At 39.4% G+C, this 27,439-nt stretch overlaps 1 protein-coding gene across 1 annotated transcript; it reads right to left on the bottom strand.

The window, feature by feature from the left end:
- Positions 1 to 836: 836 nt before the first annotated feature.
- Positions 837 to 22,514, bottom strand: tbc1d13 (TBC1 domain family, member 13). The gene is made up of 12 exons (XM_080419110.1): positions 22,378 to 22,514; positions 14,495 to 14,568; positions 13,802 to 13,842; positions 13,358 to 13,419; positions 12,846 to 12,945; positions 12,052 to 12,134; positions 11,588 to 11,747; positions 9,981 to 10,191; positions 8,691 to 8,854; positions 7,588 to 7,748; positions 5,142 to 5,199; positions 837 to 3,830 (listed from the first exon to the last, which is right to left on the bottom strand). The coding sequence occupies exons 1-12, from the start codon at positions 22,398 to 22,400 to the stop codon at positions 3,765 to 3,767; spliced, it is 1,203 nt and encodes a 400-aa protein (XP_080275236.1). The 5' UTR covers positions 22,401 to 22,514; the 3' UTR covers positions 837 to 3,764.
- Between the last annotated feature and the right edge of the window lie 4,925 nt (positions 22,515 to 27,439).

Here is a 27,439-nt window from a genome sequence, read left to right as displayed (position 1 = left end):
TATACCCCTCTGGTCATTCATTGTTATGTCCGGTGTGGTTTTAGAACTGTTTCTGGTCAGACTGAATTAAACACTGTACATGCATTTCCTTTTGGGAAATGAAGGCAGTCTGATATGTTTGATATTTATTTTTGATGTCACTATTTACCATTTTTCAAAAATACACATTGCGACACGTTGTGAGCTTGTAGATCAGCAATATCCAAATTATAGGTCATTGAGTCATTGAGAAAATGTCCCCCCTCTGTTTTCTTTACAAATCAAACCCTAGTGGAGTGTAACATTAGCTACATTCCCATAAAGTATATCATTTTTATGATTTTTTTAATGGTTTATTATTATGATAACTGAGGTGAAAGCTTCTATTCCTTCACAAGAACTCAGGAGAAACTGTGATCCAAACGGAACGAGGAACCTGGACTATTCTGATGTTAAAAGTGGTGTACGTGATTTTTCTTTTGTTAAAATAAGTGTTAAATAGCTCTATATTCTGATAATATTTTTAATTGCTATAGATTGTTTGTTCAGTAACGGGTCTCCCCAGCTCTTTAAACAAAAACATTTTCAGATGGGATGCCAATTTTATCCAATGAGAAAGAACTCATACAGGGTACAGGATAAACAAGTGAAATTGGAAGTGATGAAACAACAAAAAATAGAAGACAAAACTGTCTTACTTATATGATGTTTGTGGGGGTTCTCTCCTGATTGGATGACATTGGCAACTCACCTGAAAAAGTATTTACTGCTGGAGAGACTGTTACTGGACAAACACTATCTATAGCATTAGCAATGATTATTATCAGAATATAGAGCTTTAACGTTTTAACAAAAAATAAATTGTTTTAAGCAAAAAATACACAACCTTTAAACACATCCACACTGATTCTATTTATTGGTCCATAAAGGATACCAGTCAGTCTGAAGAAAAGCTAACTGTTACCACATAGAATGGGGAAGGACTGCATAACAGATGGATATTCTATTGATATCGGGATATGAGTCTACATATCCTCTGGTATTTCGGTAAATATCGTAATATTGTGATATGGCATAAGGGTTGTCTCTTCCTGGTTCTACTCACTTGAACACCATTTCAAACTTTAAAAACGTTTCCAAAATATCAAAAATAGACGATCTAAAAGCTTACAACGTGTTGAGCTTGTAGATCAGGTATTTTCAGCAACGATATTTAGTGTAGAGCGAAAACAGGAGGGCCTATAGAACCATGGGGGTCGCCAGTCAACTAAGTACTGATATTATCATCACAATAATGATAAGAGGTATTTGGTAAAAAAATATGGTGATATTTGACTTTGTAGACATCCTTTTATTAAGGATTGTGTAATCCTAGGCTTACCAATAGTACAACTGTGTACTGCAGTGTTGTCAGTGGTGGAAAGTACCTTCACTCAAGTACAGCAGTTAAGTATACAATTTTGAGGTACACCAGTTATCTGAAAACTTTGTTTAATTGTCACAAAACATGCATTTACAAGCCCTATGTTATACTTTATCTATTCGAAAACAGACGATCTACAAGCTCACAACACATCGCAATGCGAAGCAATGTGAGCTTGTAAAACAAATCAATTTTCGACGTTGACACATTTTGAAAACCTTTGAATAAAACTTGTGAAATGGGATATTCTCCATAACAAGCACTTTTACTTAAGAGTATTTTTTTCTACTTTTATTTAAGTAAAAATAAATATATCAGGATACTTGTTCCACCACAGTTGTTTCATGTGACAAGTCTCCTTGAAGCTGGCCTATGGTAAATGTCTCCTTAACAGATAAAACCTTTGTCAACAATGTAGTGTGTGTTTCCTACCACATTATCAGCTTTATTCTCTCTCCTTCATTAGGTTCATTTAACCCATAAAGACCAGGAACGCATCTGTGTGTCATGTTTTAGATTTATTTGGCTATTCAAAAATAGCAGATCTACAGTACAAGCTATGAGCTTGTACTGTAGATCTGAATTTTTTTTTAAAAATCATAAATTTGTGCAAATCTTTGAATATAGTATGTTTTTTAAAGCGAACATTTGTAACTCAAATCTTTCCTTTGGGGACTTTACAAATGTCCTCTAAATCCTAATTCATTAATTTTTTTAATGTATTTGGCCGTGGACCCCCACCTCAAAATATGTTGTTCCAGTTACCCCCAGAAGTTGTAACATAGTTCAAAATGTTAGCTTTAAAAAAATATATATATAGCAGATATACAAGCTTGTATATCTGCTATTTTTTTAATAGCCCAAAGAAATCTAAAAATGACACTGATTCTTCCCCGGTCTAAATGGGTTAACTTCCAACAACATTGTAAAATGGCCCAGGAGCTTTCATGGCCTTGAAATGCAATAACACTGTTCAAACATACACAGTTCACTTTCATTTAGTGTAATTAGTTAGTTGATTAATCAAAACATTATATAAAAAAAAAGGCCCATGGTGTAATACTTTGTGTCTGATTTAAAGGCGCAGTAAGTGATTTTATTTTGTTAAATTAAGTGTTAAATAGCTCTATATTGTGATAGTAATCATTGCTATAGACTCTATAAGGATAATTCCTTTAAGGATAATTCCTTTTAACAGGACGTTCATGAAAGTCCTTTTTTTTCATGTAAATTGGCAACCCACCTGAACGTGTGTGTATTATCTATTTATTAAAAAGCTGAAGAAAAAGGGAGACATGGACATTCACTCTATAGCCATGATTAGCCTACTATCATAATATATTATACAGCTTTAACCTTTTAAGAAAAAAAAACTTTTGTTTTAACCAAAAAATATCACATACTACCTTTAACAGTAAAGGAAAATTACCCACAAGTCTCCTCTGTTACACAATATTAACAAGATAAGGCATTAAAAAAAAATCCAGACATAAAAATATTCAGGTACAGCCTAATATAAAAAAATGAAAATCGTAAAAACAAACATGCAGTATTGCTCAACCTAATTGATGTTTGTGAGTCTGAGTCCATAATGGGTTGGATTTATGCCATTTAATTCAGTGGTTCCCAAACCTTTTTCCTTGGAGCCCCCCTTCTCACATCTGACAAACGCAGAGACCACCCACACGTGCACACACAAACACACACACACACACACACACACACACACACACACACACAAATCTACAAGCTCACAGCTTGTAGATTGGCTATATTTGATCGTTTTCAAGCTTTCGGAATTAAACAAAAAAATACAAAATAATAATAATTTAAATTTTGTGACTACTGTATGTCCCAAAATAGGGATGCCAGGTGCAAAGTGGATGAAAGCAAGTTATGATTTTGTGCAAGATGTGTATAATTTTGGATTAACTTCAAACAGAAAAGGCCTCTGTGATCTTTAGCCGCCCCCCCAAGGTGGCCCGGACGCCAGGTTGGGAAAACACTGATTTATAGAAGTCTTGGCTACATTCTGGATATTAGAATAGAGATGCTATAACCTCAGACATTTAGGATAAACATCGATAGCGTTGAGCATAAAAACAGTCTCCATGGGAGAGATGATGGCTGTGAGACAAGGAAGGTCCGCACATCACGTTACCCATAATGCTTTGAGAGCCGTGGGACATCTTATCTCTTCAAGAAAGCGGTTTCCATGGTGACGACACTCCACAATTCAAACAAATTACGACGACGCCAAAAAAAAAAGAAGAAAAAAAAAAGTACGCAGGGCTTTCGCCAACAATTCTGTCCCGATATCTTTGTCAATGCGGTCCATCCGCTGTACGCGAGGGTGAAATGGTTAGGACTCCGCCTGAAGTTCCTTGGCCTTGGTTAAGATCGTGTGAACATCCGAGATGGGGTAATCCTGGGGGATAGAAATAATAAATTATAATAAAAAAGAACAATTATAACTAGGACTGTCACAAAATGTACTAGTTGTCACATAAATAATTGTGATTTAAAGTTTTTGGCTTTTAACATTTAACACATACTGTAAATAAAATACACATTTCTGTTTGCCTTTTAGTCTTTGCAAACAAAAACTGCACAGGGCAGATATGACAAATATGGTTATAAGTTAGAAAATAAATAAATGTGCAAAAGGGCACAATTGCCTTAGACAAACATTTACACGATCAATCATACAGGACAAATAATCAAATGTATTGCATGAAAGCAAGCAAATTCATGGAGGGGGGGGGGGGGGGTGCCAGTGGGTGAGGATTTTACAGTGTAAAATGGGGTCCCAGTTAATGAAAACTCTAAAGGAGGTCCATGATCTAATCTATATCATACCGCGGGTCCTTGAAATAAAACAAAGGTTGTAAAACATTACGCACATGGAGTCACCAGATGATTCTTTAGCCCTGACAGAGAGATGTTTCACCAGGAGAGCGTAGTGCCTGAGGAGGTTAATGCTATCTTCTACACAACAGCTTCTCCCTGCACAACCTGCTACACCTGCGCTACTCCTTCCTGCTGTCAGGGTTCACACTATGTTCACACTAACCGCCTTTTATGATGAATAATGGGCGAGGCGGGGTGCGATTGACTGAAACAGACTTTAATGTAACTCTATGAAAATGATGATTGGACAACTGATAAAAAACGGTCAAAGTCATAAGCGTGTGAATAGTGTGACTAGTGCCTTAACACATTGACCGCCAGAGGTTAATCTCATAATGTACTCACCAGTGCCAACGTTTTATTGTTGTTTTTTGTTTTTTTCACGTCGCCATAGATCTTGTTAAAATCCTTAAGATTGAGCTGTACACGGTCTGTTTACATCGGCGACATCTCCCTGCGTGTACCAGTTCAAACCACGTGTCAAACGGAGCCGCCATGTTTGAGTTCTGACCGTTTAAGTTAACATGGGAAATGCGAGGATGAAAAACTACATGTTTACAGGGGCTTTTACAGGGCTTTTTGTGTACGACTTAGAATGGAGGCAGACGGGAAACAAAAAACGGGATCGCACTTCCGTCGACATCGGGTGGTGTTACACTGAAAATGGTCCCCCTAGAAAATTGAAAAAAAAAAAAATTGAAAAAAAGGAAAAAGCACCACAGCCCGTAGGCTACGGGATCGGCGCTTAACCGTTGGATTTAACGGCCCGTAGAACTACGGGCCCGGCGGTCAATGTGTGGACAGTTATGGATAAGACGGCACATCTTACCTGCAGTAATCTCATATTGACTGTGAAGTCGCCCGCCAGCAAGTGATCACGAATAAGTCTGCAAGAAAGTAGAAAAATCATGTATTCACGTCAACACGTTCATATCATACACCAGTTTGTTTCAACTTTGTAAAATATCTCCATACAGTAGTACATCATGTCTCTCATATTGTTGCTGTCGAGTGGAAATCTTTTACTTCACTTTTCATGAAATGGAAAAAAATAATCGATCCAATGCAGTTATTATTTACTCACAAGCTCTTGTTAATACTATTCATTTGTTTAATATTTATAAAATCCACACACACTTAATCAACCACCACAACATCTAAAATAGCCTCTATAAGCCCTTTTTATGACAAAGTACAGCATTAATTTAACACAAACAAACGTATGTGTTAAGTTGTGTAACTATGAGGTGGCTATGCTAAATCATACTTATAGCAAGCTGGAAAATAACAGGTAAACAGCCAGTAGAGGGCAGCAGAGATATGTTGTATGTTTCTGTTTGGACTTAACAGAAAACTCCACCAAACAATATTCAATTATGACTCCATATTAAGTATATGGAGATACAAGGTTTCTGTCTGATAGCAACGATATGAGAGTGGACATTAAATCCAACTTTGGTAGAACCTTTGTTAGAATGGCTTGTGTCACAGATATTGGTGACATATCCAGCCAAATAAGTTCAATCCAGGGTAAAATAACATGAAGAGCCATGTCACTTCACCAAAACCATGTATCAGGATTAATGTTGTTTATAATTCTGTGTGTGTGTGTGTGAGTTTTGTTTACATTCATTTATATGTTAAAGGTATGATTTAGATGATGTGTTTATCCATACAATGACATACTCAAATAATAGTGCTTGAGCACAATTTCTAGGTACTTTTAATTTACTGGACTATGTTTTAATGCTTTATACTTCTACTCCTCTACATCTCAAATATTGCACCTTTTACTCCAATACAATTATTTGACAGCTTTAGTTACTAGTTACTTTGCAGGTTTAGATTATTAATAGAAAACATACATAAAGTGATAAATGATTATGTATTATTATAGGTTAAACATAAAGTCATTCAAATCGGCCCCACCTTTAACCTGCTGCGATATTAAAGTGATTGAGTGTGAGCTTGTAGATCTGCTAATAATAAAAAAAAAAAAAAGATCTTTGAAAATGTTTGAAAATATTAGGCTCATGTATTGAAGGCTAGAACGAAGGATTTTTTTTCAATGACTTTAGCTAGTTTTAGTTAGTTTTGCAAACTCACAATACCGGTTCAGTTACTGTAGAAATCTTTTATTTTTTTGGACGTTTTTCGTCCTTTTTATTTCAGTAAAAAAAAAATTGTGTCAATTCCAGTTTTCATTGTTTTGTTTGTTTTAGTTAAAGAGACACAATGTAGTGTTGGGTATCAGCGGCAACTTTGGACACAAATAACACGGCAGCCAACGTCTTTGACTTCATTACCCAAGATTCTCTGCGCCCCTGCTCAGTCGCACTTGACGTGAAACTCTTGTCTGAGTCTTATTTGAACTTTGTAAGAGTTCAAATTGAATTGAACTACAAATTATGTCCCACAATTTTGTGGCACATAATGTGCTATATCAGGGGTGGGCAACTTTGATGATGGAGAGGGCCACTATGTTTCCACACTCACTCCAGAGGGCTTTGCCATTCTATGTCACACAGAAGTAGCAAAAATAGCTGATCTACAAGCTCAAAACGCGTCGCAGTGTGACACGTTTTGAGTGTTTTGTGTCTGCTATTTTTGCTACTTTTGAATTGGAATCCTGAAAAGTTAAATGTTTATTTAATTTCAGATGCATTTAGTTATACTCATATTAATGAACTTAAATACAAATACATTGGACATAAAAAAGACAATAGAATTGTAATACTAGTCATTAAGCTACTAATATAGACTTTAATTCAAGCGGGTCATGTTTGGAACTGTAACAGCTGAAATCAATAATATATCAGTATTCCGACATTAACCTGCAAGGCGCATTAAAGGGGAAATCCACCCATTTTCAATATTTAACTATGTCATTAATATAGCATAAAGGAGTTGTGTGGAAATAAGAAAAAATTAAAAAAAAAATTAACATTGCAAAAAAATGTAACATTGCAAAAAAATTAACATTGCAAATTACACCATGATGAGTCATCACAGTGTAATTTGCAATGTTATTTTTTTTGCAATGTTACATTTTTTTGCAATGTTAATTTTTTTTTTAATTTTTTCTTATTTCCACACAACTCCTTTATGCTATATTAATGACATAGTTAAATATTGAAAATGGGTGGATTTCCCCTTTAAGTGAAGGTGGGGGGCCGCATGTGGCCCCCGGGCCGCCAGTTGCCCATGTATGTGCTATATAGTTATTTTAAAAAGTTACGTAGTGTCGCTTTAACTGTAAGAACCCTGGTCCTCACATGAGCATGGCGCAGCAGACCAGGAGGAGGAAGTGGAAGCGGTCCTGGTCACTGAACAGAGAGTCCCAGATACGGATGACCTCAGGAAGGAGGAACTCCTGGGACAGCAGCAAGGTCAGCCAGCGGAACGTGAAGTACTGAGGCTTGATGTTCTGCTCCTGCTGCGAAAAACAGAACGCACCACAAAGAGCTGTTGAGGCGGATGCTTTTCACAGCCCTTTTACTGAGCTGCTGCACTGTTTCTAACTCCTAATAAAGTATTCTATCGATCAATCAACAGCTACATGGAGAGTCCCTTTAACCAGGGGTTCTGGTTCTGTCTGTTCAGAGGTAGTCCAACATTTTAAACATGTTGCACAAAATTATGACTAACTCCCACATGCAACATCATTGTGAAGCACACTAATAACATTTTTAAAAGAAAGCTTCAATAATAGCTGATATACAAGTTCACAAGCTGTCACAACACGCCGGGTTGTGAGCTTGTATATCTCTGCTGTCCGGCAGGAACCCGCTAACTTCAAAATGTTCATTTTTCAGGAAATGAAAAAAAGTGGAGTTAGGAGGTTTTGTTCATCATTGATAAGAAGAACAACAGCTGAATGGACCTCCACGCTCACAATGAGGTTGGAGGTCAAAAGGGGGTGGAGCCTGGAGTCAGCAAAACCAGCTAACTCCGGTGGACTTCGCTAGTTTAGCAGAAACTTTGAGGATCCAATGGAGTTAGCTGGTTTTGTCAGAAGCACTTTTTAATGCTTTTCATTGGTTAAATATTTTTTTAACCAACACACAGACGTAAAGGGTGTTCAATGGCCCTGATAAAGGCCGTTTTACAAGCTCACAATATGTCTTGATGAGACTGTGAGCTTGTAGATCTGCCATTTTTGCCAAATCTTGTAACATTTTCCAATAATGACATGCCCAAAAGAGGTAGGCCAGGTTGAAGTGTCTCTGTGGGTTTTTATAAATATTGAACCAATGAAAACAAGAGCTTGTGACTAAATAATAACTGTGGAGCCATTGGAACACAGGTTCTTAGTATCAGTTTTGATACATGTTTCCATATGCTAGTAAAGAAGAAATGAAGGGGTGTGGTTAGTTACCAGTCTCAGATAGAGCTCCATGTCCTTGTCTTTGAGCATGGAGTAAACACTCTCCATCTTGTACGTGATGCCACACTGGGAGTCGTCCAGGCTCTTGATGAAGTTGTCCCGGTTTTCAGACATCAGGTTGGTGAAGCAGAAGAATGTGTCTACTTCAGCGTGCTCTGAAAGTCACCACACACACACACACACACACACACACACACACACACACACACACACACACACACACACACACACACACACACACACACACACACACACACACACACACACACACACACACACACACACACACACACACACACTCTTAAAGCAGTAGTTCTCAAACATTTTCATGTGGAGGACCCCCAAATTAATGTATGTATTTGGCTGAGGACTCCCAGCTGCCAGGGACCCCCATAAGAGAATATTTGTGTTGTTCGTGTTCAAACTTATTCAAAGGTTTTCAGATTATAAAATGTTTCAAACGCAGCTGATCTACAAGCTCACAAAGCTACAAAGCTCACGTTGTGAGTAAAATAGTAAATGGTTTACAATGTGCATTACATTCACACAAACGTTCATAAACCCACGGCGGAGGAAACCATGCAAGGCACCGATCTGTTCGTCAGGAGCAATTAGGGGTTCAGTGTCTTGCTCAAGGACACTTCGGCACTAACCCAGGGGGAGCCCGGGATCGAACTGGGAACCTTCAGTTTCCCCGAGCGGCCACTCTACTGTACCTCCTGAGACGCTGCCGCCACGGCGAGCTTGTAGGGTATGTGAGATCGCATATCAGCTATGTGAGTTTGTAGATTGACCAATTATGGGGTCGCTTGCATAAAGTCTTTTCAGATGAGAGTCTGCGGCCAAATACATAACAATTTGGGTCTCCTTTGACATGGAAATGTTTGAGAACCTCATTAAATGTTTTTCTTTTTCTCCCCAATTTAGTCATTATGCCAATTAATTCCTCCCCACACCTGTGTGTTGTCACTGCTGTTGTATCCTACTGACTCACCTGCCAGTGAGGAGCCCCCACCGGGAGGACGTAGAGCCGTCCTACTCCTCCCGCCCAACACTCCCTGCTGACAGGTGCCGCCCCAGCCCGTAGCTGTACATTTAGTAACAAATATCATCCTCCCTGATATAATATCATCCTCCCCAGAACACGGGCCAATTGGCTCTATGCACAGCAGCCATATTGGAAAGAAATTGGGCCTCTTCCTTACTTATTTACTCCTTACTTCTTCATTCTTGCCTAAATGGTTAATGTAGTAATCTGGTTGATCCATCTCATTGACCAACCTTTCCACTCGTCGTTGGGGTCCGTGGCGAAGGTGTAGTAAATGGGCCCGACGATCTCGTTCATCCCCTGGACGTAGGCGATGCCGGGGTTGAGCTTGGCGTAGATGAACAGTATGCGCTCCACCACCTCCCAGTGGGCCTCGAAGCCGTTGGGCAGAACCTCGTATTCATTAGATGGATACAAGTTCAGAGACTTGCCAGGAGAACTGACCTGGGAGACAAGATAGAAACAAGACTAGGTTAAAAAATTGTTGTATACATATGTGTGTGTGTGTGTGTGTGTGTGTGTGTGTGTGTGTGTGTGTGTGTGTGTGTGTGTGTGTGTGTGTGTGTGTGTGTGTGTGTGTGTGTGCGTGTGTGTGTGTGTGTGTGTGTGTGACAGTCTGTCTGATGCACAACTCAAGCATTGTCCGAACAATCGACTTGTGCTGACAGGGAAGTCGGTCGGACCAACGGTTGTCCAGAACCGAAAATCCACACACTCCTGTTATCTGTCTGTCTGTCTGTCTGTGTGTGGGTCTGTCTGTGACCCATTTAATGTGACCCATATGTGGAGATCATATTTGCTTCCTAATAAAGTTGTTCTCTCCCCCTGGCCCCCACTCACATTATGTAAAGCGCTATATAAATTCCAGGTATTATTATTAGCTCCGTATCCATCTGTCTGTGTCCCATTTAATGCCCATGTAGACATCCCTGATAGTACTGACATCATAGACTGGCCTCCAAGTTCTATGATAATGGGTACTGGACTATTATTTGACAAGGGTCGGGTACAACAGGTATTGCATAACTGGAGGGGCATGCATTCTCAATGGACATCGCCCTAGGATGATTAATTATGGCATTAAACGGCAATCACAATGAAGCACAACATTGTTTTTAAATAAATAAAAATCCCTTTGGATGATCTAAATCAGTGGTTCTCAGAGTGGGGTCTGGGTGGGTTCCAGAGGGTCCCCAGCTAAATTAGTCAATATATCATCAAAATCTACAAGCTCACAATGTGCCGTGAGGTTGCAGATCTGCTATTTTCAAAGTGGTGTGTTATGTAAAAGCTATGTACCGTAAGTTAGGTGTGTGTGTCTCTGTGAGTGTAAAGCAGAGTGTTGCTGAAAAACTGCATTCGTGCTAAGGCAACCTCCCCAAGGTAAATAAAGGATTAAAAAATCACACCCAGTGTGAAGTGGGCGGTGTGGTCACAGTGGTCATCACAGTGATGGAAGTTCACTTAAAGAAAAGTAATATTGTGGACCAACACCCCTAATTTAAAAAAAAACATAAATGTGTTTTTTTTAAGTGCATAGTCCTATTTATAGGGCTATGCACAATTGTCATGTTTCCCTAGCCAATCACAGTCCTGAATAGACTGTGATTGGCCAATCACGGTGCAGGGTTAGGGGGGTACACTGGTGGCCAATCACAGCGCAGGATTTGGTGTGCAAATATCCAAACCTCACATATAGGGGCGGTTTCACCGCCCAAAAAATTAAAATAAATGGGGGTCTCTATAACACAACATCTTTTCAAATGGGGGTTAATGGCCAAACATATCAATTTGTGGGTCCTGACCTAAATGTGTAAAATGTACAAACACAGGCACTTACATTGGTCACTCCACTGCGATTCTTATTTACAGTCTGTGCTTTGAGGGTGGTCTGTTCAACACGTCGTCGTAACGTCTCATAGTCGTTCTGAGGGTCTAGGATGAGCTGACACGGATATTCTGTAGGTCTCTGGAAGAAGTCCATGTCTGGATACAACCTCCTGAAAACACACACAGTCACACACACACACACAGTCACACACACACACATACACACACACACACACACACACACGTAGAAATAGATAAAATAGCAGATCTACAAGCTCACAACGCGTCGTATTACAATGCGTTGTGAGCTTGTTGATATGCTTTTTTTGCAACTTTTGTGTGACAGGCATTAAATTACGGGAAAAAAGTTTAAATATAGAGATACAAGGTTTCTGCCCGACAGCAACGATATATATTTTATTCATACAGAAATCTAATCATGTATTTACTTGCTCTTGCCAGGGAAAAACCTACCTGACATCTTTATCGATTTGAAGCAAAACTTCGTTATCTTTAAAGTAGTTATTCCACCGACTGTCAGGGTTGGGATTTAAAGGCTGAAACAGAAGAAAACCAGGTTGAATTACTGACCTCCACTTTCTGAGCGAAAGAGTTTATGATCAAACAAGGTCAAAACCAGGTCACACGTGAGCAGCGTTGCGCAGTGTCGCACTGAAATGTGACATATGTGAATCACATGACTCCAGAGGTCGTGACCGCCAGACCTTAGATTTATTTAACCTTTGACACTAAGCCTCCACACGTCCAACACTGAATTGCAGTCATGTGAAACTAATTGTCTGCATTGTGATTTTGTTTGAAACCCCCCCCCCCAAATTAAAAGTAACAAGCTTTTTTATTTGATTCAGTGGTAAAGTATGCTGATTGACTCTGATGTCTAGGTTCTTAACCCATTAAGACCTGAAGCCGATTCGACAAATGTCTTCTAAATCCCAACAGTATTCTGAAACAAACGTATGTTTCTATATCAGTGGTGCTCAACTTTTTCATGTCAAGGACCCCCAAAATGATATGTATTTGGCCACGGACCCCCATCTCAAAATGTTTTGTTCCAGGGACCCCCAGAAGCAAAGAATAGAGTTAAAAATGTTCGCTTATATTCAAAGATTTGCACACATTTTCAAAAATAGCAGATCTACAAGCTTGTTGCCGCGCTATGAGCTTGTAGATCTGCTATTTTTGAATAGCCAAATGAGAAAGTGACACACATAAGTTCCAGGTCTTAATGGGTTAAGTGTGTGACTTACATGGTCCTCCATGGTGACATCTTCTCTGGAAAGGCCCAGGTTGGCCTTAGCAATGCCAGGCTGAATGATCATCTCTTTGAGGAACTGGGAATATACCTCCCTGCAATGCAGTAACAGTGCAAAAATTATGAACGCTTGCAAATTGTACAATTATTATTATGCATGTTTTATCTAATTGTAATTACTGGTCAAAATATTGTGAAATAAAACCAATAAATAATATTTCAGTCAAAAAAATCTAATCATGTGGTGAGATTCTTATCCTTACAGAGTCCAGCATTTTTACTGAATTCTGTTCTTCTCATTATCTCAGCTTCATAAGACAAGTGTGTGTGTGTGTGTGTGTGTGTGTGTGTGTGTGTGTGTGTGTGTGTGTGTGTGTGTGTGTGTGTGTGTGTGTGTGTGTGTGTGTGTGTGTGTGTGTGTGTGTGTGTGTGTGTGTGTGTGTGTGTGTGTGTGTGTGTGTGTGTGTGTGTGTGTGTGTGTGTGTGTGTGTGTGTGTGTGTGTGTACCTCTGCTTTGTAAGGAAAGACTCCCAGGCCTTCAGATCAACAGGTAGATAATTAAGTAGAATCTGAAAGACAATAAAGGATCACTTAGGATCAAATGCACCACAGCTCTGTCATTTCAACATACATTTCATCAAGGTTTATGACCATTAATACCACTAACTCAACTCTATGGCTTCAAACGTATCTTTACATTGATGTTAATAGTTGTTTTAACATAGAACGATGCAGCATCATGACAGCTTGCTGCTTTTTTACTTTATTCTAAGGGGACTTGTTTGTCAAAACATTAATAAACTTTGACTTGGAGCAATTTAATTTTACAGTGTGCTATTGATTTTTACCTGCTGTGATCAGTTTATACTGCACCTGCTTCAAAGTGGAGGTGCAAGCTCTTTGTCTTGGATTAATTCAAACATCTACACAACATCTGGAGGCTTTACTTACTTTCCAACAAAGTGCACGTATGCCTCCTTCAAATGGGATTCCTGAGACGACAGATGGAAAGGAAATATGGTTTCAAATTATGTGAACAAATATGTTGTATGAAATATTTATTGAACGATTTAGGCTATGAAATATATATAGGTTTATGCCTATAAAAGACATCATCTGATGTGTTTTGATCACATGCTTTCTTTAATGTATTTATTCTTCTTGTATTATCTCTTGCTCGCTTGTGCATTATCTAGGGCTGTCATGAAATTTTAATTGTACTTGTTAATTAATTGTCATACAAATAATAGTGATTAAAGATTTTTTTTGTCATTAAGTATTGGAACACATAAATAAAAATGGCATTTCTGTCAAATAGAAATAAATAATAAATACAGGATAAATAATTGAAATAAATGACTGACAATGACCGGTACACATAATCTTAAAAAATAATGTACTATTGGCAGAATAGACCAATTTATTTAATAATGCTATACTTAAATCTAAAATAGCGGGAATAGACGATCTACAAGCATGTAATGTAAATGTATGAACATTTTTCAGCGGATGAATTTATACAGATCAATGGAAATTATAATGATGATTATGGAAAAACAATTGTGATCATCTCAAATAATGGCGATCAGGCGATTATGTAATAATTGTGACAGACATAGTGTTATCCCTTGGGATGAAACTTACCGCTGAAACATAGCTCACGGAGTGTCTCCAGGTTGATGTGTTCTTCACTCAAGGCCACTTTGAATTCTTGTATCCTGAAAGAGAAAACAAAAGCCGTTTGTTGTATTTTAGCACTAATTCACATTACTATGCAGTCAAAACTATTGAAAAAAAACAAAACAAACAAAGTTGAAAAATAGAGATGCGAGGTTTCTGCACGACACGGACGATAAATTAGATCAGTTTATATCTTTATTCGACGGGATGTTTGTCACACAGCACATGGTGTCGCATGATGTACAGTAAACAGCCTCTGTCACTTGTTGTCACATGACAGTCAAGCCTGAGAGATGAGAAACACTCAAGACAAACTCTGAACCGAGTACTTCAAACCAGTGTTGCCATATTTTGCAAGAGAAATAAGCAACCAGGTCTATGAAAACAAGCCCAAAAGAAGCGACTAGGCCACAATTTGAAAATAGACGATCTACAAGCTCACAACGTGTCGCGATGCGACACGTTGTGACCTTGTAGATCTGCTATTTTCAAATAAATCTTGAAAAAAAGAAAGTGAAATATTTGGAATACATTTGAAACATTTGAACAAATGCATGGTCCTTAATTATTGTTCAAACAATAATATATATATTTTTTTAAGCGAGCCCAAATAAGCAATTACACTTTAAAAACAAATGTGAAAATAATTGAAATATTTGGAATGTGTTTGAAACATTTGAACAAATGCATGGTCCTTAATTATTGTTTAAACAATAATAAAAAAAACAAGCCCCAAAAAGACGCAACCCGCAACTACCAATATTTACAAGCAACTTAACAGAAAAACATGACCAAAGTTGCTTATAATAAGCAGACATGGCAACGCTGGTTCAAACTATCAGATATGTTGATGTGTATGAGCAGCAAACGAAACGTATATCTGCCTTATCATGACACAACTTCATGAGATATGTCACCTACAAGGACGACGTAATGCTCCCTGGAACGTAGGGACTTCAAATGACATCACCGTATTTTGTTTTTTATCATGGTTAAAAAGAAGAAAAAATATGTTTTTTTAAATAATTAGATAATTATCTCTTTTGCGAGCCACTTTGCAGACCGAGGCAACTCCGACACAGTCTTCATTGAACAGGTAATTCATTCATTTCTATTCTATTCTTCTGCAAGAATTATATTCTATTCTTAAATATTGCATTATTTTCCCCCTAATGGATTTTGAATTGTAATTGCATTACTTCTTGGATTAAGGATAATGAAGAGAAATATTCTGTAACAACTAGGTCATAATCGCAAATAGTTGAGAAAATCGCAATTATTTTGCATAATCGTCGTATCGTTTCCATGTTGAAAAATGTTCATATATTTTCAAAGCAAAAGCACATGTACAGTTGAGTAAATGGCATGAACTGTCGTTTTAGAAAAGTAACAGTTTGGCGAATCAGAGTGATTCCATTTAAGCTATTTGAATAGGTTAATAAAGCTATTCAACGCTGGCGTAGCGATCCGGGCACCTAGGCTTCAAAGTAGCCTGACAGCACGTTGCGGGTTCGAGTCACGATCATAGCCTTTGCTGCATGTCACTCCCCATCTCTCTCCCCATTTCCTGTCAGCCTACTATCCTGTCAATAAAGGCATAAAAGCCCACACATATATCTCTAATCTATCTATAAAAAAATCTATATATATTAAGTTAGGTGTCTTAAGTTACAGTGTCAAGGAGTCACGGTGGCTATTTACAACCATGAGCATTAGCTGTCTACCATACACGGTCTGTTCTCGCGACCGTGCTTGTGTTGGTGTTGTTGTTATCGTCCACAGCAAACTCAGTGCTAGTTGCGAGCCCAGGAGGTGGTTGCACTTGCAGCAGATTCTGTCTGTTTTTTCATCCATTTCCGATTATGCATTTTGAAACTGCGCTCCATTGATATTATTGTCTCCGCCAGGCCGAAAGGCATGGCGAGAGAGTATGTTTTGCCCCCTGTCCGTCCGTCCGTGTGTGTGTGTGTCCGTCCGTGTGTCCGTCCGTGTGTCCGTCATTCTGTCATTTTGTGTACAGCTAATCTCCGGCACCGTTGGCTTGATCGCAGCGAAACTGTGCACACACACTCCCTGGATGCCAGAGCAGAACCTCAAATTAGCCTTTTATAGCGCCACCAGGAGGCCGCTTTTTGCAAAACACATTTCTTGACAGTACTCCTACATATTTTATCCAAACATCACGCAAATCAGTGCACAGTATCTCTATAGTCATGTGATCAACACGGATCTGTCCAATTTTCCATATTTCATCCTGATTGGCTAAGGTTGGCTTCCAAAGTTTGCAGGATTGCTCCGTTTTCAACAAAATGCCTCAAATCATGAACGCAGCTTGCGATTTCCGTGAGATTTCACACGCACATTCCCACTAGGCCGAGGAAGAAATGCCACTTGAATGTTCAAATCAGCCTCATGGTGGCGCTATAACAGACCGATTTGTGTTTTGACCTATAACTGCACCGATCTGTGTAAAACTTTGTAAGCGCACTCACGAGAGGTCAAGGAAAAACCTTTGCCCTGCATTTTTCACATCTGCCTTTTATAGCGCCACCAGGAGGCCGACTTATGTAAAACAAATTTTTTTATATTACTCCTTCCGATTTTATCGAAATGTCACGCAAATCGGTACACATGATCTCTACAGTCATGTGATCAAGACGGATGTGTTTGATTTTTCATATTCCATCCTGATTGGCTAAGATTGACATCTAAAGTTTGCAGTAGTGCCTTGTTTTGAACAAAATGCCGCAAATCATGAACGCAGCATCCGATTGCGGTCAAACTTTGGACGCACATTCACACTATGTTGAGGAGCAAATGCCACCCTTTTAACATTGGCCTGTTATAGCGCCACCAGCAGGTCTAATTTAGCAAAACACATTTTTGAACAAAATGCTTCAAATCATGAATGCAGTGTCCGATTGCCGTGCAAGGCCTAAGAAGAAATGGCACTCTTTTCACTTTGGCCTATTATAGCGCCACCAGGAGGCCACAATAACCTACCTGACCTGGCGGAGACCTGTGCTCCGAGGAGCACTTTTTCTAGTTGATATTATTTTTTCATGACTGAGGGGGCAGGACGGTCCCTCACGCCCCCTCGTGGTGCTGGCTGTGCTGCTATGCATCCATTGAACGATTAATTGTCGTACAAACAATGACAATGAACAATTTGTGTTTTTTGGCATTGAACATTGGAACATAATAAATAAATAAACAATTAATTTCTGTTTGCCTTTGAGGCTTTGTAAAGCTAAATTGCACAGGGTAGATATTATGACAAATAACTTCAATATACAAATAAATTACTGACAATGACTGCACTGGTATCAATAAATCGAAATTAATTGTACTCTGACAGGGCAAAACAGACCATGCATTCAATAATTGTATACTTTCAGCAATAGCTTAAATAGCTGACCTGAAAGATGTCAACGCATCACATGGCAACGCATTGTGAGCTTATGGATCGGCTATTTATTAACAGTTCTACTTAAACAGATGAATGGTAACGATTCATAAGAATCCCTGGAACACAATATTTTGAGATGGGGTCCGCGGCCAAATACATATCATTTTGGGTGGTTCTTGACATGAAAACGTTTGAGAACCACTGATATACAGCAGCATACGTTTTTTAAAAAAAACTGTTTAGGATTTAAACATTTGTAGAATCCCCAGAAGCAAAGATTTGAGTTACAAATGTTCGCTTTAAAAAAAAAAGATTTACACACATTTTCAAGATTTTTCAAAAATAGCAGATCTACAAGCTCGGCTATGAGCTTGTAAATCTGCTATTTTTTAATAGCCAAAGAAATCTAAAGTGACACAGATGCGTTCCCGGATTTAATGGGTTAACAATCAACCAGCCAATTACAATATGGCTGCCCCTCCAGGTTATAGAAACAAAGTCACTTGTAAACATGCCACTGTCCCTTTGGGTTATGGGAACGATGCTGCTTGCAATTGCACAATCCCTTCTCAGCTCTTTGCAAAGTGGATTGTAGGCCTACCGGTTGTGAAATATGCCAATATGTTATGGATTTCTAATCAGCAAAGTTGTTGTTTTTGTTTGTCACCTCAAAAATAGATCAATCCGAGATGGTAGTACTAATTAGAGGTTGCTAAGCCAGTTGGATCCCAGAGGGACCTGTGAGTTGATTAGGGTTAGGGCACTTGGGACTCTGTATACTATTAATAAGTGAGCACTTTTGTCAGTGGCACTTGCAGTTAATGTGTTTAATAAAACGAGTAGCATAGGTGACATTTGTGTTCCGTCTGTGTTTGCATGTATCAGAGTTGCATGGCTGCGCATTCATTTGGTGTTGGGTCTCGGTTAGGGCTCAGGCTGGAGTTTTGGGCCTGTGCAGGAGCACAAAACGTTGGTCAAATGAGTGAAGACGATCATTGAAATTGTAGTTGATGATTAGTTAATTGTCATACAAAAATTATTATGATTAATGATTTAACTTAAATCAAATTGGAACATATTTCCGTTTGTCTTTTAGGCTTTGTAAACTAAAGACTGAGCAGGGCAGATGATGACAAATGACAAAGAAATGAGAAATGCCTGACTATGAATAAAATCAAAATGAATAAAGTACGATGGACAAAACAGGCCTTATATTTAATAATGCTATACTTTAAAAGCTTTTCGAAAATAGCTGATCTACAAGCTCACTGCATATCGTGATGTGATGCGTTGTGAGCTTGTAGATCAGCTATTTTCACTATTTTTGAAAACGTATGAACATTTTCAACAGATTCATTTATACCTATGAATGGAACCGATTCTGTCGATTATGCAAAATAATTGCGATTAGGAGGCAGATAATTACAGTCAGGCGTCACCTTACTAGAACATGAATGAACACAAGCACCCAGCCAGTATAGTGCATCTTCACCACCACTGAACACCAGTGTTCATAAACTGGACAATTACTGTGTCTATAGATTCATATTATACAGGAACACCATGTAGCTATGGCAAATATTAATATGGGATGATTTTGCCAACAGCAACAAGTCTCTTCTCAGAAAAGTCCGCTATTTAGACATAGATTTGATTGACTTTTTTCTTGTTTTGTATGTATTTTTGTATAAATAGAACCCATGGCATGCACTAAATGTTTATGACAATAATGTCATAGCAATGTTGGGTGGGAGCCCCCTTTCAAGAGCAGTGTCCTGTCCCTTCCCACAGATGGTGAGACCACCTGAGGACATTCTGCTTTTCTCTGTTGGCTGACAAACATTATTTGATATGGTTTTGACTATTAACAATACGTGGCCCTGAAGGTAACGTTGTGACTCTGACATTTCACCCCACATAATAATTCACTACTTTGCAACCCTTCTACATGCTCTGATAATACACACAGGACACATTAGCCAGGCTAGAAAGGAGGCTTAAGTAGCCTACTGTGATTACTGTAAATGAGAAAAATATCTACAGTGTGGCATTATAAGTAAAGAGTAGATGGAAACTTAGAGCAGCAGATTTGCTATCTAAAACTCAATGTGAAAATAGGTAAATAGTTGCCAACCCATATTTCAGTGCAATATCCCTCCAGTAAATTCTATCCATTTCGAATACTGGTTATTCTACTACAATATAAATACATGATATTATTTTGCTTTCAAATATGTAGTAGGGCTGAACAATATATAGAAACTATACCTTCATCGCAATATCAACATGCACAATATACACACATCACAAAAGACTGCTTGAACTGCAATAAATGGTATGTGCTATGCACACTCTGCATATCAATACATTTGGAATCACTCAGAGCCCTGCTAGTTATTTAACTTGTTTGCAGGTTTTTATTCATTTCAACAAGCCAGGTATAAAGGATGTTTTTGTTTAGATGTTTAAAGGGGAACCGTGAGAAACTGTATCGCTAAGTTGGTGGTATACATTCATTGTAAATAGCAGCTGTAGCCAGACACAATGTTTTCACTCAAACCATGTTGTCAGAATGGAAAATATAATCAATTAATTGTTTTCTACTTTTTTTTCTCTCAGTGCGTGCATACAGTAGGCTATTCACTGTCTGGGTTCTGTGATAGCAGCAAACCTAAGGCAGAAAAAACATTAAAACGTTGTTGACTTATCACGAGTCATATCGTCATCGCAATATTCAACAATGTTATCACACATTGCATGTTTTCCTAGTATCGTGCAGGCCTAGTATGCGTACAGCTGCAAATAACTAAAGTCACGCACTTCTTGTGCAACAGTTAGTTACTCATCCTGGACTAACTTGATTTACACTGATTTGCACAGGGGAGGAAATTAAAAGCCATCCCAAAAAAACAGTGTCGGCCTATTTTGACAATTTTGTAAATGTTGAATGAAATATATGGTGGTTCTCAATCTCAAAGTAGGTTATGGGGGCCCCCGGGAGTCCATGAGAGGGTTCCAAGGGATCCCCAGCTAAACGATTGACCCATACGGGTCTGTAACTCTGAGAGTGTACAAATGGAACCAAATGGACCCTTGAGGGTCCATTTGGTTCCATTTGTACACTCTCAGAGTAAAATTAACACACACTCTCAGAGTAAAATTAACACTGAGTCCCAGAGATTCAAAAATGACCCTATGGGGTCCTCAGAGTCACTACAGGGGGTCCGCCAAATCTTTCTGTGATATGATTTAGTTTGTTACCTTAACCACTTGAACCCTAGCATCCCTTTTCTGAGGAGAACTTTAGCCAAAAATAGCAGATCTACAAGCTCACAACGCCTCGCGCTGCGAGGCGTTGTGAGCTTGTAGATCGGCTATTTTTGGCAAAGAGGTATAGGTGTAGAGGGGAAAAAATTGAAATTACACCCCAAAAAAAGTGTTGGAGAACCACAGATGTATAAGCATAATATAAGCCAGGTGTTAGTCACATGGTTGAGCACTTCCTATTCACGTGAGCCTATAACCAAGTGTCACATGGTCACACTTATACATTACGCTGTTTTTATCTTCTTCTTTTTTTTGTTTCATCTTGTTAAATGTGTTTGTTCTCATGTGTTTCCATCCCTGGTTATTTGACATGTTTACATTTTGACTACCCAGTGCATTTCATTTTAGAATCCATCTGGACTGGGTGACTGTCACTGTGAAGGCTTAAATACTGGAGCTTTTAACCAGTTAATATTTAACCACCCAACTCGTGATTGCTCGATTTTTCCATCATAATACACAGGTTGTTGTCAGTGGTGTAAAGTAACGAAGTACATTTACTCAAGTACTATTGCTTAACAACAATTTTGAGATACGTTTACTTTACTGGAATATTGTATACTTTTACTTCTACACCACTATAGCCCTGAAACATGACTGTCAATGTGAACCATGGTGAACCACCACTACATCTCAGAGACAAATATTGTGATTTTACTCCACTACAATTATTTCATAACTTGATTTCGATACATTCAGAAAACTTGAAATGGGACATTTTACATAATGAGTACTTTCTACTTTTGGTACTTTGAGTGCATTTTTATTCCAATACTTTTGTACTTTTACTCGAGTACATTTTGGATTCAGGATTTTTACTTGTAACAGAGTATTTCTACATTGCAGTATTGATACTTTTACTCAAGTAAAAAAAATAATTAAAAAAAATAGTACTTTTTCCACCACTGCCCATCATCGGTTGTGATCACGCGCACGATGCTGCGAACCATTGTTGTTTATTTACACGCATCTCAACGGTTGCTGCTGCTGCTAATGTGTGAACCGTCAGCACCGATCATCACAGACCCGTCCCGATCGATCGAGTACAATTCAATTAATCGATTTCCAATGCGATCGACCGATTGCATTCGGAAGCACCTTTACACCTCACCTGTTTCTGTAGGACGTCGACATGGTTGCTTGTCTTCTTAAATGTTTATTGTACACACACACTCACACAATAATAGTATGGCTTCTTCCGTCTTCACTGCGTGATTCAGCGTTGCCAGATTGTGCGAGAGAAATAAGCAACCAGGTCTATGACAACAAGCCCAAAAGAAGCCACATGAGCACTCTAAACCACCACGGGTCTGCGAAATCTTTGTGTGATATGATTTAGTTTTTTACCTTAACCACTTGAACCCTAGTAGCATCCCTTTTCTGAGGAGAACTTTAGCCGAGCGTTGTGAGCTTGTAGATCTGCTATTTTTGGCAAAGAGGTATAGGTGTAGCTGTAGAGGGAAAAAAGAGCAGACCAAGTAACCTAAAAAAGTTTAATCTGATACACAATTTCATACAATATAGAGGGGGTCCCTGCTTCACCTCTCTCTCAGCTAGGGGGTCCTTGGCATGAAAACGTTGAAGACCCCTGCTCTAAACCTACTAGCCCTGAAACATGACTGTCATACCATGACAGTCATGGTGCCGAGTCCCCCTGGTCTAAAGTTGTGTTCGATTTTTTTACATTGCCATCTCTCACATAAACATAAACGTTCAGATTTCAAATATAAAGTGCTTACCACCGAGCCACGGATGTTACAAGGCGATGCGGACCGCGATGAGTACCCGTATCTCCCGTATTGTTCAATAAAAAGCATTTTAATCCCATCGCCGGCCATTTTGTTTTTTTGTTTTTTTTTGTTTTGTAATGTATCAGAGTGCAATACACCTCCCAACCATTAGTGTCGCATGGTTGAAAGTATCGGAGACAATTTGGAGAAAATGGCCGGCGATGGGATTAAAATGCTTTTTATTGAACAATACGGGAGATACGGGTACTCGTCGCGGTCCGCATCGCCTTGTAACATCCGTGGCTCGGTGGTAAGCACTTTATATTTGAAATCTGAACGTTTATGTGAGAGATGGCAATGTGAAAAAATCGAACACAACTTTAGACCAGGGGGACTCGGCACCATGTGAACCATGGCTATAAACCTACAAGCTCTAGGAATATTTTCAAATCCACTAAATCTTGTATGGGGGTCTCTGGCACAAAATACTTTCAGAAGGTTGGTTGGGTCTACAAATATATATTAATTTGGGGGTCCTTGACATGAAAAGGTTTGGTTTAAACAACATGAGAAACAAGCCCAAAATAAGCAACTACGCTTTAGAAACAAGCCCAAAAAAACGCAACCCGCAACGATAAGCAACTTTACAGAAAAACAAGCCCAAAGTCGCTTATAATAAGCAGACATGGCAACTCTGTCTTCGCTGCGTGATTCCATTGGAGCAGAGCCATAAAGACAGAGCCATAAAGAGAGTTCTGACACTAGCGTCGACTCCCATTGTAAGAATGGAATGCGGAAGTGCTCTGTCTATCTCAATGAGATAGTTCCAATGTTTGGAACTATAGCCCATAGGAGCCCGCTTTGCGGCGAGATCAAAGCGTGTCGTTACTCTCTTTTCTACACTCTGCATTGGAGCCCCGCCCAACACCCGCCCATGGACAGTTTAGAGGCATCTGATTGGTCCGTGTCATGAGTCATTTTTAGTAGGCCGGTAGGTCCGGAAATTGCCTCGGTGTACAGGGGGTTCTTTTTTGCCTTTAGTTTGCAACGTGAGGCGACGTTAACTTGTCTGTCATCAGTGGTGGAAAAAGTACTCACATTACTTAAGTAAAAGTAATACTGCAATGTAGAAATACTCTGTTACAAGTAAAAGTCCGGAATGTACTTAAAGTACTGTATGAGCCATATGATAGCTGTTGTTATGTTATGTTAGCTTCTTGTTCTTGATGAGTCACTGCAGGGCATGGTCAAGGCCAAGGTTGTCAGGGTATTTAGTAAGGTCCCTATTAGCGGTAGGTGTTGCTGATTGGCAGAGAGAAGCTAAATGTCGGAGAAATGGCTGAGCCCCGGCCCCCAAATGTGGCTTTCCGCCTGGAAATCTGTCTAGAACTAAATTAAAGGCAAAAATAACTACCCTATGTGCCTGGAAGTTGCCTCCTCTATGGGTGCACAGGGAGTATCTGGTATTTCCCCCCCCCCCCATATTTCTATGGTTTTGACTGGACACTGTCCAGAAGTGTTTGATTATTTGTATTCATTTATTATTTATTTTTGTTTCATTTTGGATAAAATAAGAAACAGTTCTGAAGCAAATAGGCTAATATGCTGTTCACACATTTTGTTCAACAAGATGATGAGCTCCAAATATCAACATAGGCTTTTAAATGATTTTTGAACCATGTGCACAATTAATGAGTTAAACGCAGAACACTCCATGTAGGCCTACATTAATTATGTTGAAGAAGAAGCTGTTGAAATTCTCTCATGACAGGCATCAAAATCCTTCAGCTTGAGTAAGAGCATCAGCACCTGTGGTTGTACGTGGCCACCCTGGAAAGAATATGCAATTCATTTAGGCATGGGTTTGATTAATATACAATCAAACCCATGATCCAGGAATCACTTTAATGAATATCATTTTATTTTAATCAATTGATATGGTCCATCCATCCATCCATCCAGCCATCCATCCTTCCATCTATCAATCCATCCATCCGTCCGTCCATCTTCATCCACTCATCTGGAGTCGGTCACGGGAGGCAGCAGTATAATGTAAAATATGAAATACTAATAAGTAATATTTCATTTTCTTTAAGCTTTCTTTTTAAAGTAAATGATAGGGCATTGTTATTTCTGCATCCTGTTATTTGTCTATCTCAGTTTTGATCAACAACCAGATTGAATCAACTGAGAAACCTTTGATCAGGCTGTATGTCAAAGAACTGTAAATTGAATCAGACCGCTGTGCTCGACCAAAGAGAGGGTATATTGTTGGGCCATGTCACGCCTGTTTGTTTCGTTGTCATGGGACTCCATGGGCTACCGAAGTCCTGTTGGAAAGGTAGATAAAGGCACTGTGAGTGACATGTGGGGAGGTCTTTGGCGATGGTCTTTTGGGAGGATGAGCTGAGAGAGAAGGGGAGGTGAAGGCGCAAGCCTTGTCTAGGCGAAGATGCTGTCTGTTTGCTGTACATCTTAAAATAAACATCTACTATTGCATTCACTTCATGCACAGTATATATATATATTTCCATAACACCAGTTCCTCCAGGAGAGAATCCCAGACTTCCCTTTCCCTGGTCACACCAGCCAAATCTGCCCCCCCCCCCAGACACACACACACACACACACACACACACACACACACACACACACACACACACACACACACACACACACACACACACACACACACACACACACACACACACACACACACACACACACACACACACACACACACACACACACACACTTATTGGTCCTTGGTCTGCCCCGTGGCCTCCTCGCAGCTACACAAGGTGACTAGGAGGCATCTTACTACAGTAGATGCCTGAACTACCTCAACTGGCTCTTTTCTACATAAAGGAACAGTGGCTCCACTCCAAGTCTCTCAGATCTCTTACCCTATCCCTAAGGGGGATGCCAGCCACCCATCGTGCATGACCCACACTTCATGCCCATAGGTGAGAGTATAGGAACGAACATTGACTGGTATATCGAAAGCTTCTTTGGCCAACAGTGCGGTACAGCGAAGGCAGCACCGCCCCTGCTGCTCTGATTCTCCTGTTGACCAGCTCCGTCCTACCCTCACTCGTGAACAAAACCCAGAGATACTTAAACTCCTTCACTCAGGGTAAGGTCTCATTCCCTACCTGGAGTGGGCAACCCACCGGTTTCCTGTTGAGAATCATGGCCTTAGATTTAGAGATATACATATCCTCATCCCACCTGCTTCACACTGGGCTGCGAACGGATCCAGTTGAGCGCTGGATTTCACAGACCAATGATTCCATCAGTACCACATTGTCTGCGATAAGCAGTGATGCAATTCTTAGCTCACCGAAGTGCGTACCCTCTCCTCCACGACTGTGTCTCGAGACTCTGTCCATGAACATCACAAATGTGACAGATATCGATGTGCAGCTCTGACAGAAGCCAACCCCCATGAGAACAAGTCCGACTTGCTGCTGAGGACCTGGACTCAGCTCTCACTTGAGCGTACATAGATATCGGATGGCCCTCAGTAGGGCCGCTTTCACCCCATACCCTGAACTGCCACAATATCTCAAGGTTAAGGATCTTTATTGTTACATCTTGTGCAAATGGACATTTTGGGCTAATTGTGGCACTAGAGTGAAGGCCATAGGAACACCAAAATCACTATAGGGATCATCCTCTGGGGAGCAAGAAGGACAGCACAGCACATTCCACAGCAAATAGCAGCAACGGCATTAAATGAAACATAGGATACCAGTGGCGGAACAAGTATGCCACGTTTTTTCTTTACTTGAGTAAAAGCAGCAATACCACAATGTAGTATTGTTACAAGTAAAAGTACTGTTACAAGTAAGGGCTGTATTCAAAATTTTACTTTAGTAAAAGTACAAAAGTATTGGCATCAACATGTATTAAGTACTAAAAGTGAAAAGACGCATTATGCAGAACGTCCCATTTAATTTTCTAAGTTGTTAAAATCAAAAATAGCAGATCTACAAGCTCACACTGTTGCGTAATAATAATCTAAATCTGCAAAGTAGTATAGCTAAAGCTGTCTAATAATTGTAGTGGAGTAAAACGTACAATATTTGCCTCTGAGATGTAGTGGAGTATTAAGTATCAAAAAATGGAAATACTAAAGTAAATGCACTTCAAAACTGCACTTAAAGCTGCACTATGTAACGTCTACCCCGGATATGAACCCGGTTTCCTGCACAAGTGCTAACATTTTTACCATTGAGCTAATAGAGCCTGCCTGCATGCTCAGGGGATAAATGCAATCTTGACCATCAGGTCAAAATTTGTATCAGATCCTGTCTAGGTGAGACATGACCTTTGACACAATCTAAATGTCTCAATAGAAGAGCAGGGAGACAAAATACAACCACCCCAATTGTATAAGTTATATTGTATTAATATACTCTACCACACAGATTGGACAAA

Source organism: Gymnoscopelus braueri (genome assembly GCF_963280865.1).
Source record: "Gymnoscopelus braueri genome assembly, chromosome: 22".
Taxonomy (NCBI): Eukaryota; Metazoa; Chordata; class Actinopteri; order Myctophiformes; family Myctophidae; genus Gymnoscopelus; species Gymnoscopelus braueri.
The sequence above is the reverse complement of the archived record's forward strand: the minus strand, read 5'-3'. Positions and strand labels throughout refer to the sequence as shown.

What these genes read in the sequence shown, in the direction of transcription:
- tbc1d13 (XM_080419110.1), bottom strand. Translation starts at nt 22,400, where the DNA reads ATGTCGACGTCCTACAGAAACAG. An exon ending in ATGTCACCATGGAGGACCAT is followed by an intron (nt 12,135 to 12,845) that starts GTAAGTCACACA and finishes CTTCTGTTTCAG; the next exon opens with CCTTTAAATCCCAACCCTGA. An exon ending in TCAATATGAGATTACTGCAG is followed by an intron (nt 3,831 to 5,141) that starts GTAAGATGTGCC and finishes TCTATCCCCCAG; the next exon opens with GATTACCCCATCTCGGATGT.